The following is a 15,028-nucleotide window of genomic DNA, read 5'->3' as shown; positions in this document are numbered from 1 at the left end:
CTATAATAATTTTTTCTAATATTAGTCCCCTCTGTGTAACCCCAGTAAAATTTTCCGAAATTAAATGGCATGACCTCTATAGTTAGTTGTTTTATCTGAAATTCTGAGGGACTGAGAGAGGACCCTTCGTAATACACAACAAGTTCTGAGTATCTGGCAACTTTTATCGCGACTACCTCAAATTAGTTGGTAGTTAGGTGTATTATCTCCCGGTTTTGGAGATTATAAGTAATTGGGAGATAATTACCCAAAATTCGCATTTGGGGTTTTTCCTGATGCTGTCTACTACTAATGTCATTGTCATAAATGCTTTTCCAGTCAGTTATTTTATTGTCTTTCACCAAGAGATCAACGTTCAACACCTAACTGGTGACTGACCAACAGGCAGACTATTTTTACATTCTTTCACCGTATGTGTTTTATTTATTTGGAATATGTCAACTGCTCATCATCGCAGTACAGAGCGGAGAGATGTCTTCATTCCGTATTAGCCAGCAGGGTACTCCTGCACATCAGAGACTATGTGTCAATGAGAAACGAGGAAGCCATTTTCCTTCCACATGATGGTATTGCCGACATACAGTTTGCTTCTGCCGGTATTGCAGGGTCGGATGATTCAGTAGATTCCTTCAGGGCTGCATGATTCGGAGGGAGCCAGGAGAAAACTGAATTCGTGGGCATCTAATTTAACTGAAATAACACATTACATAAATCCTGTATAACCATATAAATTCACTTACAGTTTTGGAGCAGTGGTTGTCACGCCTGTCGTATTGGATGAATAGGCCCTTACCACTTGGGTATTTGAGATTTACATGGTTTGCGTCAGGTTCGCATCACTTCGCGTCACCACCCAGTGATGTTTTCTAAATTTCGGAAGAACTCCAACACTCTGCAACACTGTTTGAACCAAGGTACGACTTCGGAGCGCAAGGAACTTGACTACCAACACCGCCACAAATTACCAAAGTGATCGCGCACAATTACGTAATGATGTTGAACTCGTCGTTCGAGACGTCGAGCGGCAATATTTCCACGTCGTCAGCGACCACCCCAATTTCTCTCACGGCTATTTCAAATCAAATACCCGATGGCGCCAGGATTGACGCGCTCCGTGGAAGGCGGGTCAGGCAGCGGTGAGTGAGTGGGAATTCATCAGATTCTCATGTACGTACTGACGGGTCATGGGAACCACTTTAATCTGGACTGTCATCAATGCCTGTGCGTAGTCGTCGTGCTGCTGCCGCTACTGCAGATATGCAGATAGATTCGGAGGTAGAGGAAGAGGAGGAGCAGATTGATGTAGATGGCGAAGAGGAGGAATTAGAGGACGAGGACGAAGATGAGCAAGTTGAGGAAGAGGATGATCAGGTTCGCCGTCTCTTTCAACCTGTAGCAGATTCTGATCTCCACCAAGGGCGATGAGGACGATGAGCCACCCCCACCCGTGCACCCCAAACTTCGCATCAAGCTCAAGCTTCCAACCGTAGCTAGCTCGAGCAACAGTCCTGGTACGATGCCTGACGTTGAACTATCACCGTCGAAACGGCGCAGGGCTGGTATATCTCTCTTTTTCTCGATTTGAACGTTTTAACCCTGGTCATAGCAGAAATTGACGTAGAGTCCGAAGATCCATCTCAATCCGAGTCGGAATGATCTTCGAGACCAATGACAGCGCGTCAGGCGGTGCTGGCGAGTGTCGTCGATTCTACTCATGTGTCACTCAGTACGTTCACAGCTATCATATCACTAACTAATGCACTCAACTCCTACAGCTGGCCGCACGGGCAATAAGAAGCAACTCAACGAATCCGAGCTCGCCCTCCGCCGCGAAGAGACAGCCCGAAAACGCAAGAACCTATCCGAGAAAAAACTAGAAGATGAGAAACTGGAGACCATCAACCGGTTGCTGAAGAAACAAAGTAGACCCAGAGGTCGGAGACCCGCCAATGCGTTGCCGCTGGAAGACACGCCTTCCGCCACTCCCAAGGTCAAAGCCAAGTCAAAGCTGTCAAAGGAGCGAGATGTCGACGAGGACGTGGATATGGATGACACGGAGGAGAAGGAGGAAGCGGAACGGGAGGGGGAGGAGAAAGAGCAATCGAAACCCGTGACGATGTATCGTCGGGTGACTTCCACCCAGGGTGATGGAGAAGACAAGAAAACGGTCATTTCTTTCTCTGTACCCACCACCCTTTTGCCGCCAGTGGAAAGCCCCATGCCCGATCTCTTACAGCCCTCCGGTCGCGGTCCAGGAGTATGTGCTATTGAAGGGTGCTCTGGTGCACGAAAGTATCGTCTCGTGAAGGATTGGTCTATAGGCGCATGTGGGCTGGATCATTTACGGTTGTTGGAGGGTCGGTAGCTGAGTGGTAGTTTTCCTTTTTTGACCATGCCTCCACGCCCTTGACCTAGACCCTGTTGTGCACACCATATACAATTCGCAATAACTCACGACCTCATCAATAACGCTCGTGAGTCGACAAGGCCCGTACTATGCATGTAGCTGGACTCTTTCAATTCGATTGCCTTCCATATCCAAAGTCGTCTGCTTGTTTTGGGCTTCAGCTTTGAACTTGGTGTTAAGCTAAGCCAAGGACGAAAACACTATACCAACTGTCACCAGACATCTTCGAGAGACTTGATCTCCACTCCCTTTTAACTCGGGCTGTCCGCGCTCCCATTGGTCGCAGCCTTTCCGACAGCTCCCGTACCTCCCTCTCAGAGGGCCGTTGTTGTTGCCGGCATCCCGCTGCCGCTCTGTTTAATGCTTCTTACTAACTTCGCCTTTACAGACCTAGACTTATTCTCAATTGAAATGGGAGCATTGCAACTGCCAGCGAAGATTGCGGACCGAACGGCAGCACTGCGTCAGTAAGGTGGTAATTTCTGACCTCACATTGGCGAACTCAGGTGCGGCGGCGTCCGGATCCCCATGTGCAATGGATTTTCCCTCCGCATCCACCAAGTGAAGAGTGGTAGCAGGACTCCTTCTGAAGTTCCACAGTCGTGTTTGTCCTGGCCATGTTGAAGACATAGCCTTCCCATATGGTAAAAATGTTAAACGGTTTCAAAGTGGGTTCTGCCAAAAGGCAAATCCGCCTTGAGCCGAGAAGGTCACGCCTAGAGAAACACTGCGCATTATACAAGAAACAGAGACATAAAATCGTATTTTGTCTAGAGGTCACCTACAGCAAATTATTCCGTTTTCATGCGAATTCCAGGTGCCAATCTCCGAAGATTGAACGCAATATAACTTTCCCACTCTGGATCAAGTCCACACCCCCGCACAACAACATCGTAACGGTAAAATCTCGAACAGTATCTTGATGTATTCGCGAAGGGCGGCGTGGTCTTCATGAACAGGGGGTAAGTGAACCCCCACCTCACCGCCTTGACCAAAAAATTCGCGATGCGGGAGCTGTTGAGCCGGATAATCAAAATCTCTTGTCAATTCATACAACATCGACGGGTATTCTTGTGAGAGTGCATATAATTCCCATTGTTCAACGATCCCACCGCAGCGTGAACGTTGAGAAATAGATATGCGCGCAAAGCAGCTTCCATGACGCGTAAAAAGCCGAAGTGATGTCCCCAACTGAGATAGCAGAGCGAATGAAGGGGAATGAGGGGATGTTGGGCGAGCATTAGGAGAGGTGCAAGATGGTTGTCGGATATCAAAATTTTAACGGCTTCGGCCAGATTTGCATGCCTTGTATTGTAGTGGAGCGTCAGCGGGATGGACTGATCATCCCGGATCACAAGCCCTATCCAGTTTTCAATTTTTTGGTTTTCCTTGTTGAGATAGTCGGGATATCTCTCGCACATTTCGTCTGGAAATAGGTTGCCTGACATGGGCAGTGTGGTATATGCCCGCATGGGATACTTTCCTCTCTCTGTGTGCGAGAATCTTGAAATTGTAGAGGTCAAGTTTCTCGAAAAATAATTCATGTCTTTTTCTTGTGTAGCGCTGGTCACCCTTTTAGCAAAGAGGCCTGTTTTGCGTGGGGTACGATGTGGGTTGTCATAAACGAATTCTAGATGGGAAGCGATGGTGTTCCAGGGAAGGTTATGCTCCTGGTGCATTGCAACTGAGATTTGGGGTCTACATAAATCCGTTAGCCTGACTTGAGAAAGACCTAGTGCTTGGAAGTCCAGTCTTCGGACTGGAAAAAGACCGAGACTGAACCGAACCCAGACTGCCAAGGACCGGTAAATTTCAGGACCGCCAAAGACCGCAACCGCGGTCCAGTCTTTGGTCTTTCATAATTTCAGAAATTTGAAGACCGACTAAAGACCGGTCTAACTGGTCTCAACCGGTCTTTCTGCCCCCAAACCCTACCTAACTAGAAGCTGCATCTTTCAAATATCTATGTAACATTTCCGCATGAAATCATTTTATTCGTGCCTAATTAATGCAAAACCAAACACAGCGACCATACATTTTGCCAGCAAAAATCGAGGGACCCGCACTTCAACCTGCAGATGGTTTTGATTACACTCCGTAGTTTTACATACATATATTACAAATTATTGTGAATTGGAATTACGAGGGGGTCTGAGTCTGGAGGTTGAAGTGCTTCATCGGGGCGACATGACGGCCGCAACCGCCATCAGTGGTCCTTGATTCCGCGGCTTTTGAATTGACGGCCGCGGAATGACAGCGGAGCTCTTACAGTTTTGCGGATACTTTGGCCCGCGTATGTTTTTCAGTATTCGCGGAGCTATGAACGCTATGAAGCGGATACCTTTGTCAGTATTTTTAACACCCCGGAGGCCTTATGGCTGTCAAACCATTGTCAGCTTGCGCAGCTGTTTTGTGAATTGATGGCCGCGGAATGACAGCGGAGCTCTTACAGTTTTGCGGATACTTTGGCCCGCATATGTTTTTCAGTATTCACGGAGCTATGAACGCTATGAAGCAGATACCTTTGTCGGTATTTTTAACACCCCGGAGGCCTTATGGCTGTCAAACCATTGTCAGCTTGCGCAGCTGTTTTGACGCGGTCTAAGTTCGAGCGCATGAGGCCCAACATTGAGCTATACTGTAGATTATACTTTGGCTACCTATGGCACCATGGATTATGGCAATATGTACGTGTGATGGATACCCATTGGGCCACACATTCATCCCATATGCTGGATATGACAATGGGCCCCAGGTATGGACCCATAGTGTCCATGTGTATTGGGCCCATTGGGGTAGCCTTATGACTTATTGGGACAATTGTCAATTTCTATTATTATGGTACTATAGTGACATCTATGTATACTTGTGGATTTGGATCTGTAAACCCATGGATGTAGAGATACTTGGATCTGAGAATCTGTGGTAGACATCTGAAGAACAGTGGATCCATGGATCCAAGGATGTAGAGATACTGGGATCTGAGGATCTGCAGATATTAGAGATGTGTAGATCTATGATTGCACCAGTATAAAGATCAGAAGATACATAGATTTGGATATGAAGATCTGAGGATCCATAGATCTGTGGAGATAGAGATATAAAGATCTTTGGTTTTTGAAAGTCAAATTGAAGTTTCATAAGATTCCTAGTTGAATGTAGAGATATCATAATTAATGGATGCTTAGATGTAGAGATACCAGGGTCTAAGGATCTGTGAATCTATGGATGTAGAAAGTCTAAAAATCTGCAGATCCATGGATTCATGGATTCTGATATCTCTATATCAATGGATCTGTGGCTTGGATGTAGTGATGCCAGAATATGGGAGGACTTTACCCTACCCCACAGATTCCATGTGGAGTCCAAGTGGAGTCTGGGGATCCAGGTGGAGTCCATGTGGAGTTTAGACAATTTTTTTTTGGTGGTAGCCCAGCCAAATTTTTGTCTAGAATCCATCTGGAGTCCAGCTGGAGTCCACATCAGAACACAGGGAAATATACATTCACCCAGAGAGACTCCATCTGGAATCCATATGGATTCATTAGCCTTCAATTTAGTTATTATATATAAAAAATGAAAGTGCATTAGCAAGAATTGAACACTCAAGCTCATGAACACAATGACCAAGATACTCACACAATTAACCATTAAACCACACAGCCTTTAATATACAATGCAAACCAGTACTATATATTGCTGTGGCACTTGGCATGTTCTGCACACTACACGTGCTGGTTGTTCATTGCCATGCTGGTCAAACACCAGTCGTCTTTCTTTTCTTGCCCCACCACCATCTGGTTCACTGAGATATTCCTGGTCTCTGAGACCAGCGAGTCAGGTTGAGTAGAGTTGAACATTCCTCTCTCTTCCTCCTACCTCATCCTTCTGAGGTAGCGGTATCTTCCATTCACATTACAACTCTTAGTTGCATCAGATCAAATCCTCATTATTTCATCTCATGTCTACTGGCAATGTTGTTGATGCAACTCCTACTCCTCTTGGAACTCCTATTTCTGGTAGTAACAATGACACTACTCAAGGTGGTAACAACGGTGCAAGTGGACAACAGGATCAAATGAGGTTCTGGCAATTGCCGATCCTTGTCTCCGGAATCTGAGCAAATGCAAAATCGAATGCTTGGGAATGTCCCAGTTTCTATCGCTGCTTGCAAGAAGGCAATCAAAGATTTTTGTGGCTCACAAATCTCGAAAGCCACAGCACTTAGCCGAATCTACACCACACTCGTTGGCACATTACCTGAAGACCAGACAGGAGTCGAAGATACCTTTGCACACTATATTGTCATCCTTGAAAACCATGAACACCACTTGTCCGAAGCCGAACGCCATGGCAACAGGGAACATTCAAAATCACCCATTGAACAACAGATTGATGAAGAAGAACTATCTTGCCCAACTAAACATGCAAAACCCGATGAGTCTCAATACCCATGGATTATATCAGATTTCATCCATTCAGTCATTTTATCCCCTTCCCTCACAGCTATGCTGGACCTCCTCAAACTGTATGCAGTTGACCCTAAGGGCACAAAGTGTTCTCTCATCAACTCACCCACATGTCCTGAATTCCCTGACTCAGAATGGACGAACATTCTTGCAGGTCACACAGTCAACCTCGATGCAGTACTTACAGGTTATTACTCAACCTCCAATAACGACAAGCGCATCGAGTCAATCGGTGATCTTGATATCAAATTCGGAACCGTTGCCCCAACCAAGATTGTTTTGAGTGCTGGGGAGTGGACAATCGCTTGGAATAGAGCATCTAGGGCGACGTCAATGGCTTTCCCTCATTGGGCAGGTGAACTGGCTGACTACGCTGAGTACATCATTGCACTTTTTGCCACAACTGATATCCTCTTCCATGACCAAGTCATTCTTTTCGACAAAGCCATCCGCCATTATGTTGGCAGCCGACGCGATCTTGAGCTCACTCATTTCGACAAATTTGCCAACCTTAGAACGGCACACATGGATTCAATTGGTGCAGCTGTCGTCCAATGCTTACCTATCTCGAAGGTATCTCCAACTTCATGCAAGAAACAGGAGGCATGCAATCGATGGAACGAGGGGCTGTGCTTGCTTGATGGCAGCCAGTGTCATCGACTCCATGTTGTAACAAGTGCTCCAAGGGTGGCCACAAAGAACCTGATTGCCTGTCCTCACAGTGATTTCATTCTGAACATTATGTCTCAACCACCTCTTCCAATGTTTCGCATTGTAACCCATATCTGCAGCCCCCTCGATCAGCTATGCTGGGGGTAGTTAATAAATGATTTCTATTTCATGTGGTTCTCGCCAACCCCAGCGTGAACCATGGACCCTTGATCGTCTAGTTCATGAACAGTCAATTGCCTTGGGGATGTCCATTGACAACTCTTCTCACATCACATACACATCAGCCCTAAACTCATATCTCACATTCTGCAAAATCCACAAGTTCGATATCACGCCTACTGAACAAACTCTCAGCTTTTATGCTGTCTACATGTCATCACATATCAAACCCAATTCAGTCAACTCTTATCTATCCGGAATCTGTAATCAGCTTGAGTAGTGTTGCCGCAGCTCTGGCTCAGAGCCAGCTGAAGCCAGGAGCCGAGCCGAGTTTAGCCGAAGCCCAGCCAGAACTGTTGAGTGATGACTCCCATGGCTCGGCTAATTTCGGCTCCAGCTAAGAAGCTGGCTTGAGCTGACTAAGCCAGTTATAAATAGTGATTGTCTCGAAATAAGGTCAAGAATATACATTGCCATCAATATAGGCGTAAAACATACATAAAGAGTCTCTAAACATATCTAAGGTATCTTATCCCTGGGTAACTACAAGTTCATTGGTGGTGATTTGGACATCAACCTTTCTCAAAAGCTTTGTTGATTTCAAATGAGAGCAGCCGCATATATCTTCACCAAAAACCTTGATCTTAAACTGTGACCCCTTATGCCAGTGTTGAACTTAAGGCTTAGGGGTTAATAAGGTTTAAGGCTTAAATTCATTCTAAGGCTAAGGGTTAGCATCAGTCAGAGTTTTCAATAGGTCTTAGTTAAGCCTTAGAAAGGTGTGCCAAGAGAATATGACTACTTGTGGTCACAAAAAGTAACAGGGCATGTGCTTGGGTGCACTCACACACCTCGCTCGACTTAGACAACAATTCTACATTTATGCATTAAGCCGGTAGGATATCCAGGAAAAAACTATACATTCACATTGAGGGAATATGAGAGATATTATCTACAAAATTAGAATTGGGTATGACCTCCTTTAGCTGCTAAAATGGGCTGCACACACCATCAACTTCACGACGCGCCAACTCATGTGCCCTGTTATTTTTTGTGACCACAAGTACTATGTGGAATAAATCAGATGGACAAATTGCAAATTTACTCTTGGAAACACTTTATCCCTGGCACCAAGCAAGTTGGGTCCCCTATCCATGCATACTTTTCTTTTCATGGCCAAAAAAAATCTGATATTGATGAGCAGGCTGCAGGTGAGGCAAAACCACTTTATCACTGGCACCCAGCAGAACCAGGTCCACATTCTTGTGCACTGTCATAGCTGAAAATAAACTGATAATTATTGATGGACAGTACAGATGACACAAAATCAGAGGTGGCAGTCATACATGGAGGAAGCCCAATTGATGACTTTTTGGCAGATGAGGAGGCAGATGAGGAGAGAATATGTACCAGAGAATATGTACCAGATGATAAGAAAATTAGAGGCCTTAGGTGATGATTTTGAAGGACCAACAAAATAATCTATTTTTAGGCAGAGCTTTAATAACCCCTTAGAATCAAGTCTTAATTAAGGCCTGTAACTAAGACCTAAGCCTTAGCCAAAATTCTGGGGGCCCGCATAAGGCTTATGCGGGCCGTCAAATGCAGTAACGACTTGGGCTTTGCACTCTGGCCTTTCAGGTATCAAGTACGGAAAGGGCACTTCCACCACTGTGAAACCGAGTTGGACCTTAACCACATCTCTGACCACTCCCTTGAACTCCCCGCACATATTTTCGTACTTGCCATCATGGAAATTAGAGTGGGAGTTGATGAGACGAAGGCTCAGTCTCATGGTGGCAAAGCGGTTATCTCTAAGCCAATACGGAGGGGCTGCCATAATTGCGTCAGTATATATATTGACTCTGAATCAAAAATATAATTGCCATAATTGCCACGGAGAGGGGTATCTGAGCTTGGGTTCCAAGCTGGGCTTGTCGGGATATCTTGTGAGTTAGGAAGCAGAGTAGATGGCCCCGCAATGGTCGGAGTCTGCACGAGGGCAGCAGGATATGCGGCTGAGGGTTGCGGATCCAGCAAGGGCAGACCAGGGAACAAAAAGCTTGCCAAAGTACCGGGCAGAGGCGCTGGTTCAAGTGGGTAAGAGAAATTGGTCAGAAGCTCTCAAGGCCTTGGGGGCTGAAGCCTTTCGTCAGCACTGGAAGCTAATTAGCATCGATTTCAGAAAGAAAAAAAAGCAAAAGGGCTTGCATGATGTGTAGTGCAGAGATGTCCAAAATTTGTGGGCGTTGGAGGAGTGCCTCGAGTTCGACCAAAAGCCTTTTCTCACCAACTGTGCTTTTTATTCTGCCTTAAGTTCTAAAATTGCCTTGGGTTACCATTATGCGTTTTCCTACAAGATGACTGTTTGAGTCCCCCTTCATGACTCGCTTTTGTGCAGCTGTCAAGGACTCCGGGGATTCCGTTGCGAAGACAAAGGGGGAGCTGAAGAACTTGACATTCCCGGGGGATACCTCTACCTAAAAGATGACGGATTGTCAGAGTATGTATTGTAAAAACGAAACATTTACCTCTGTTCCGGTCCTGTCATTGAAGACACACACATAGTCATCGTCTTGATTTACTACCCAGCCTGTAACACCTTGGTGGTCTCCCGAAAGAATGCGCACTTTGTCCCCTACTTTAAGATGTTTTTGAAGCGACGAAAAGGGTACAGTAATTGTCACATCATACATTGTCAAAAACACAACAGCCTCATTGTCTTTAATGTCAACAATTGTTCCAAAACCCGCCCTCGAATCTCCGTCAGTAAATTTCACTCCATCGCCTATCTGAAGAATCCTGGCCGACATTCTCGCCATTGTGTGCTGTCGGACATTGAGAGGGATGTCCAAACAGGTGCTAAACAGATCGAATTCTTTCGGTGATGGTACCACATCTTCAGCGGTATACCAATCAGTGTCGAGGTCCGGGAAGTACGCATATCCATCGCCATCGTAAAGAACTCCTCGGAATAATGATAAGTTGTTTCGTGTTTGGAATGCCCGACGAAACTGTTGCTTGGCCAGTGTTGGATTGAACAGGGCTTGGGGAGGTCGCCCTGGTGCTGAAGCTCTTCGGTTTAGCTCGCGTTCAGGTTTGTAGAACGCTGCGAACTCGTCGTCCGTCTCATCGTTTTGGTCCTCATGTACAATCTGCCAGCTTCCTTTGACTTTGGTGGAAGGTGGGTCATAGGTCATGCATGGTACCACGAGGACATTGATGAGTAAGGATGTGACCTCCCGAATGAAGGCAATATCTCCTTTGTAGATGCCGCAGTGCAGCCTCACCCAGGAATGACGCTTTGGTCGAAAGGTGTCGGGAAGAGTGAAGATGGAGGGGTTAGGATCCGGGATGTTGAAAGTCATTGAGGCCAGCACATTTGATATGCCGTTACAGACTTTGCGAATCATTTCTTTAGAACCACCTTCGAAAAAGACTCTGCTGGGTAGTGCTTTCCAACCAAAGACCGCTGGGGGTCATAAGTGTGCAGAAAACCTCTTGTCCATGAGGCGCCGATGGATTCGAAAGACTATCTGCTCCTCATAACCAGGCTAAGTATAAAAGTTATTACAAAAGTAACCCAAAGATGGGGTTACTTTTACCTTGATGACCACCGCCCATAAAGACACCTTTCCGATATCTTGGACATCTTCCCCAATATCTTGATGAGACGTGACGCACTCAAGAAAGCTTTCCCAAAAGGCGTCATCATCAGACAGCATCAACGCTTCACGGAGAAGGTTTCGGTGCGCATCTCCCGAAATCGACTTGTCAATGTCTTCATCGTCGTCAATAAGATCGTCTTTGAAAGAATTAGCACTGTACCAACTACAATTACAATCTATAATACACACCTTCATCACCATCATTCTGATTGTTGGTCTCAGCCTCTGATACTTCAGCTTCGAGATCTAGGAATCCAAGGACTTCTGGCAACTATAGCGTGATTAGCTTGATACGAAATCTCACAAAAATGAAAAGAACTTGCCTCAAGTTTTCTATGTTTCATTGGTCTCTCATTGTGTTTTGATGCCATGATTTCATATTTACTAGCTATGCACAAATGTTTCTATCCGTTAGAGTCTACAATCTACAAGTATGGTGCACAGAAAGAGGAAAGAAGCCTGACGATGGTTTGCGGGCTGTTTAGCCCACAATGGGAACAGGCTAGCAAGGATTGTCCTCCATCTCTTGGATCAAGTTGGGATCATGGTCAAGGCACGTCTATGTTTCATTTTCTTACCCTTTTCTACTTTATGCTTACGTGGACAGGGAGGCCATTGGACCCTCGATAACTGCTCGCTCAACAATGCCTTCCTGAAAGAACTTGAGATACTTCTACGCCCTCGCGACGTTGAGTTCAATCACAAGGAAAATCATATACAATGTTTCCCACACGTTACCAACATATGTTCAACTCATGTCATCAAAGCCTTTACTAACATCGCCCTGGTAGATGATACAGGGGGATTCATCACATCCACATCAGGCCCTCCAAGCAATCCTGATAATCAGACTTATGAAGAAGCGGTTGTTCGTGACTCAATCACATTGTGCTGGAGTACCGTACAAGCAGTACGTGCCTCAGGTCAACGACGTGAGCACCTGGTGGAAGTAGTAGACGATGGAAACAAGAAAGGGTGGTTCAAGTCAACTGAGGATCCGACCGTGACTATCCAAGTTAAGCAGGTGCAACTTGTATGTGACATGAAGGTTCGGTGGGACTCTCTTTATTTCATGATCAATCGGTTTCGTAAACTATGCCCGGTATGTTTGAACTCTATCGTTTTATAAGTGTATACTTATAAAAATAGGCTGTCGAGCATTTTCTTTCTTTCCCCATCAATAGAGATCTTGTGAAACTTAGACTTACTGATATGGAATGGGCTGTACTCCAGGATTTTGAGATCGTACTGGGTGTACGTCTCTAATATTGATACCTGTTCGAGGCTAAGTCTTTCTCTTAGGTACCTCATCAAGTACAGACACTCATGTCGAAAGAGTGCACTCCCGTGTTATCAGGCGCAATTACCACCTTCGAAATGTTCATGACGGCATGGGAGCAACTTGGGAGAGATCACCCCCGCTTGGCCTGATGGACGGATATCGGTATCCAGTGGGTGACAACTTACTACAAGAAAATGGATGATTCGCCTGCCTACGTTATCGCGATGTGTGAGTTAAGGTTCAGATTCATACATTATTTAATAACTTCACATGGCCAGTTCTCAATCCCTCGATACGATTGTCATGGATTCGACGACACTGGGAGCCTAATTATGTTGCCAGGGCCATCATAATTATCAAGAATACTGTAAGTCGCTCAGTTTGTTATGGTGACAGTACCCTTAATATACTTGTTGCAGATGCGAAAATACCATGACTGTCTTCATGGACAAGCTCAACAACCTACATCTAGTACGGACTCACAGCAACAGCTGGCATGATTTAGCTGGACGATATGGGCTCGAAGATATGTTGGAGGTTTCGGGCGCTCCTTCGCCGTCGGGCCAAGGAGTTGAAGAACAGTTTGAGTTGTATGGAAATGGGACGGTCTCACTGCGTGGCACGGATATTATAGGGTTTTGGGCAGTAAGTACAATGTCTCACTATTTTCCAATCTGTGTCACTGATTTGTTTGCAGATAAGCGAGGAAACCCATCAAATATTGTACGCGATGGCATTAGATTACTTACCCATTCAAGCATCCTCGGTTCCTTCTGAGCGCGTTTTATCATCCAGTGCCGAAACTGATACAAAGAGGCAAAATTGAATTCACCCTGTTCTAATGGAGGCACTTCAAATGTTGAAATTTTCGCTCAAGCAGCAATGGCTTAACTTTACAGAGGGTTGGGCTGTTACAGAAGATGAACTCGAGTACCATGCAGATGACAATGAAGATTTAGCAGATTTGTTAGGGAAGCTAACTTCGGAGATTAGGGAGGATGGTATAGATATTGATGAGGTAATTCACGTTGTTGGACAGGATGACAATGATTGAGAGGGCTATTTTTGTTCACAGTAATGTATGCAACCTTACATACCATCACACTGTACATTTATGTTGAATTTTATTACACATTTACGCTCACTGTACTTAATGCGCGAGTCATCAATTGTGGCAACATTTACCGGCTATAACTGGCTCAAAACCATTGGCTAAGCTGAGCCTAACTGGATTTGATCGGCTCCCGAGCAATCACAAACCAGAACCGGCAAAAGCCACTGTTTCAGCGAGCTGGCTTGCGGCTAGCCGAGCGGCGTCAACACTAAGCTTGAGCCTTTCTTCCCAGATGTGAGGAAGACCTGCAACTCTATGCTTGTGTTGCGTACTATGACAGGATGTCAACGCCACTTTGGAACTCCTGTAAAACGAAAACGCCCACTGTCAACCACTGATCTGCAAACTGTCATCTCTGCCATAGGATCTTCAACTTGTCATGATGACAAACTATTCCTCTCAATGCTAGAGACAGGTTTCCATGGCCTCATGTGTCTTGGAGAGATTACCTTCCCAGACAAAGTTGCACAGCGCAATTATCAGAAAGTCATTCTGCGGCACACCGTCAATATCACTGAAAAATCCTACTCATTTTGGCTGCCTGGCCACAAGGCCAACTGCTTCTATGAAGGAAACCTGATTATTATTGAAAAGACAAACCTCCCAACCAACCCATACTCATTTTTTGCATCATACTTTCAATCATGAGACACCCTTCACCCATTAAAACCTGAACTTTGGTTGTGTGAGTCTGGCAGTGTGCCAACCTGCTCCTGGTTCATGAAACAACTCCGCTGTTTCTTCCCTGCTGATATTGCAGGTCAATCTATGCATGCTGGAGGTGCCACTTCCCTTGCTGAAGCTGGTGTACCTCCCAACATCATTCAAGCAATTGGACGATGGGCATTGGATACCTTTCAGATCTACATCAGAAAGAATCCTGTTCTTCTCCAAGCTATGTTATTTGGGCACCCTGCCCACCAACCAGCTACGACTGTTTGATTTATCGACTTTTTTCATTTAACATTGGACTATTTTCTCTCTGAATTGTACTATTTCAGATTTTTATCCTGGCCTCTCACAAACATTGCTCCACTCCACTCCACTCCACTCAACTTCTTTCTTCCTTTTTCAAAAGACACTTACATACTCTCCCCCCCTTCCCCTTCCCTCATTAACATTTATAGGTAATAGGACATCAAGGCCATAATATACATTTCTTGTGGGTTGCCCTCACATTGAGGCAACCCTGTGTTTGCCTATTATCTTTCATTTATACTCAAGATTACAGACCTTCTTCCACCCTTGCATGATTAG

General features: G+C 45.4%; 4 protein-coding genes across 4 annotated transcripts; 2 read left to right on the top strand and 2 right to left on the bottom strand.

Annotated features, from left to right (window-relative positions):
• Positions 1 to 1,668: 1,668 nt before the first annotated feature.
• LACBIDRAFT_314275 (uncharacterized protein) lies at positions 1,669 to 2,365 on the top strand (the record flags this gene model as incomplete). The annotated part of the gene is made up of 2 exons (XM_001877938.1): positions 1,669 to 1,726; positions 1,776 to 2,365. The coding sequence occupies 2 exons, from the start codon at positions 1,669 to 1,671 to the stop codon at positions 2,363 to 2,365; spliced, it is 648 nt and encodes a 215-aa protein (XP_001877973.1).
• A 1,085-nt stretch (positions 2,366 to 3,450) lies between these two features.
• Positions 3,451 to 4,086, bottom strand: LACBIDRAFT_314274 (uncharacterized protein; the record flags this gene model as incomplete). Its single annotated transcript, XM_001877587.1, has 1 exon — positions 3,451 to 4,086. One exon carries the CDS (start codon positions 4,084 to 4,086, stop codon positions 3,451 to 3,453), a length of 636 nt encoding a protein of 211 aa, XP_001877622.1.
• A 2,282-nt stretch (positions 4,087 to 6,368) lies between these two features.
• Positions 6,369 to 7,695, top strand: LACBIDRAFT_324483 (uncharacterized protein; the record flags this gene model as incomplete). Its single annotated transcript, XM_001877937.1, has 2 exons — positions 6,369 to 6,462; positions 6,563 to 7,695. 2 exons carry the CDS (start codon positions 6,369 to 6,371, stop codon positions 7,693 to 7,695), a joined length of 1,227 nt encoding a protein of 408 aa, XP_001877972.1.
• A 3,491-nt stretch (positions 7,696 to 11,186) lies between these two features.
• On the bottom strand, positions 11,187 to 11,719 carry LACBIDRAFT_314272 (uncharacterized protein; the record flags this gene model as incomplete). The annotated part of the gene is made up of 4 exons (XM_001877586.1): positions 11,187 to 11,261; positions 11,313 to 11,512; positions 11,565 to 11,646; positions 11,699 to 11,719. The coding sequence occupies 4 exons, from the start codon at positions 11,717 to 11,719 to the stop codon at positions 11,187 to 11,189; spliced, it is 378 nt and encodes a 125-aa protein (XP_001877621.1).
• Between the last annotated feature and the right edge of the window lie 3,309 nt (positions 11,720 to 15,028).

The sequence above is a fragment of the Laccaria bicolor genome, genomic scaffold (genome assembly GCF_000143565.1).
Source record: "Laccaria bicolor S238N-H82 LACBIscaffold_5 genomic scaffold, whole genome shotgun sequence".
Lineage (NCBI taxonomy): Eukaryota > Fungi > Basidiomycota > Agaricomycetes > Agaricales > Hydnangiaceae > Laccaria > Laccaria bicolor.
The sequence above is the reverse complement of the archived record's forward strand: the minus strand, read 5'-3'. Positions and strand labels throughout refer to the sequence as shown.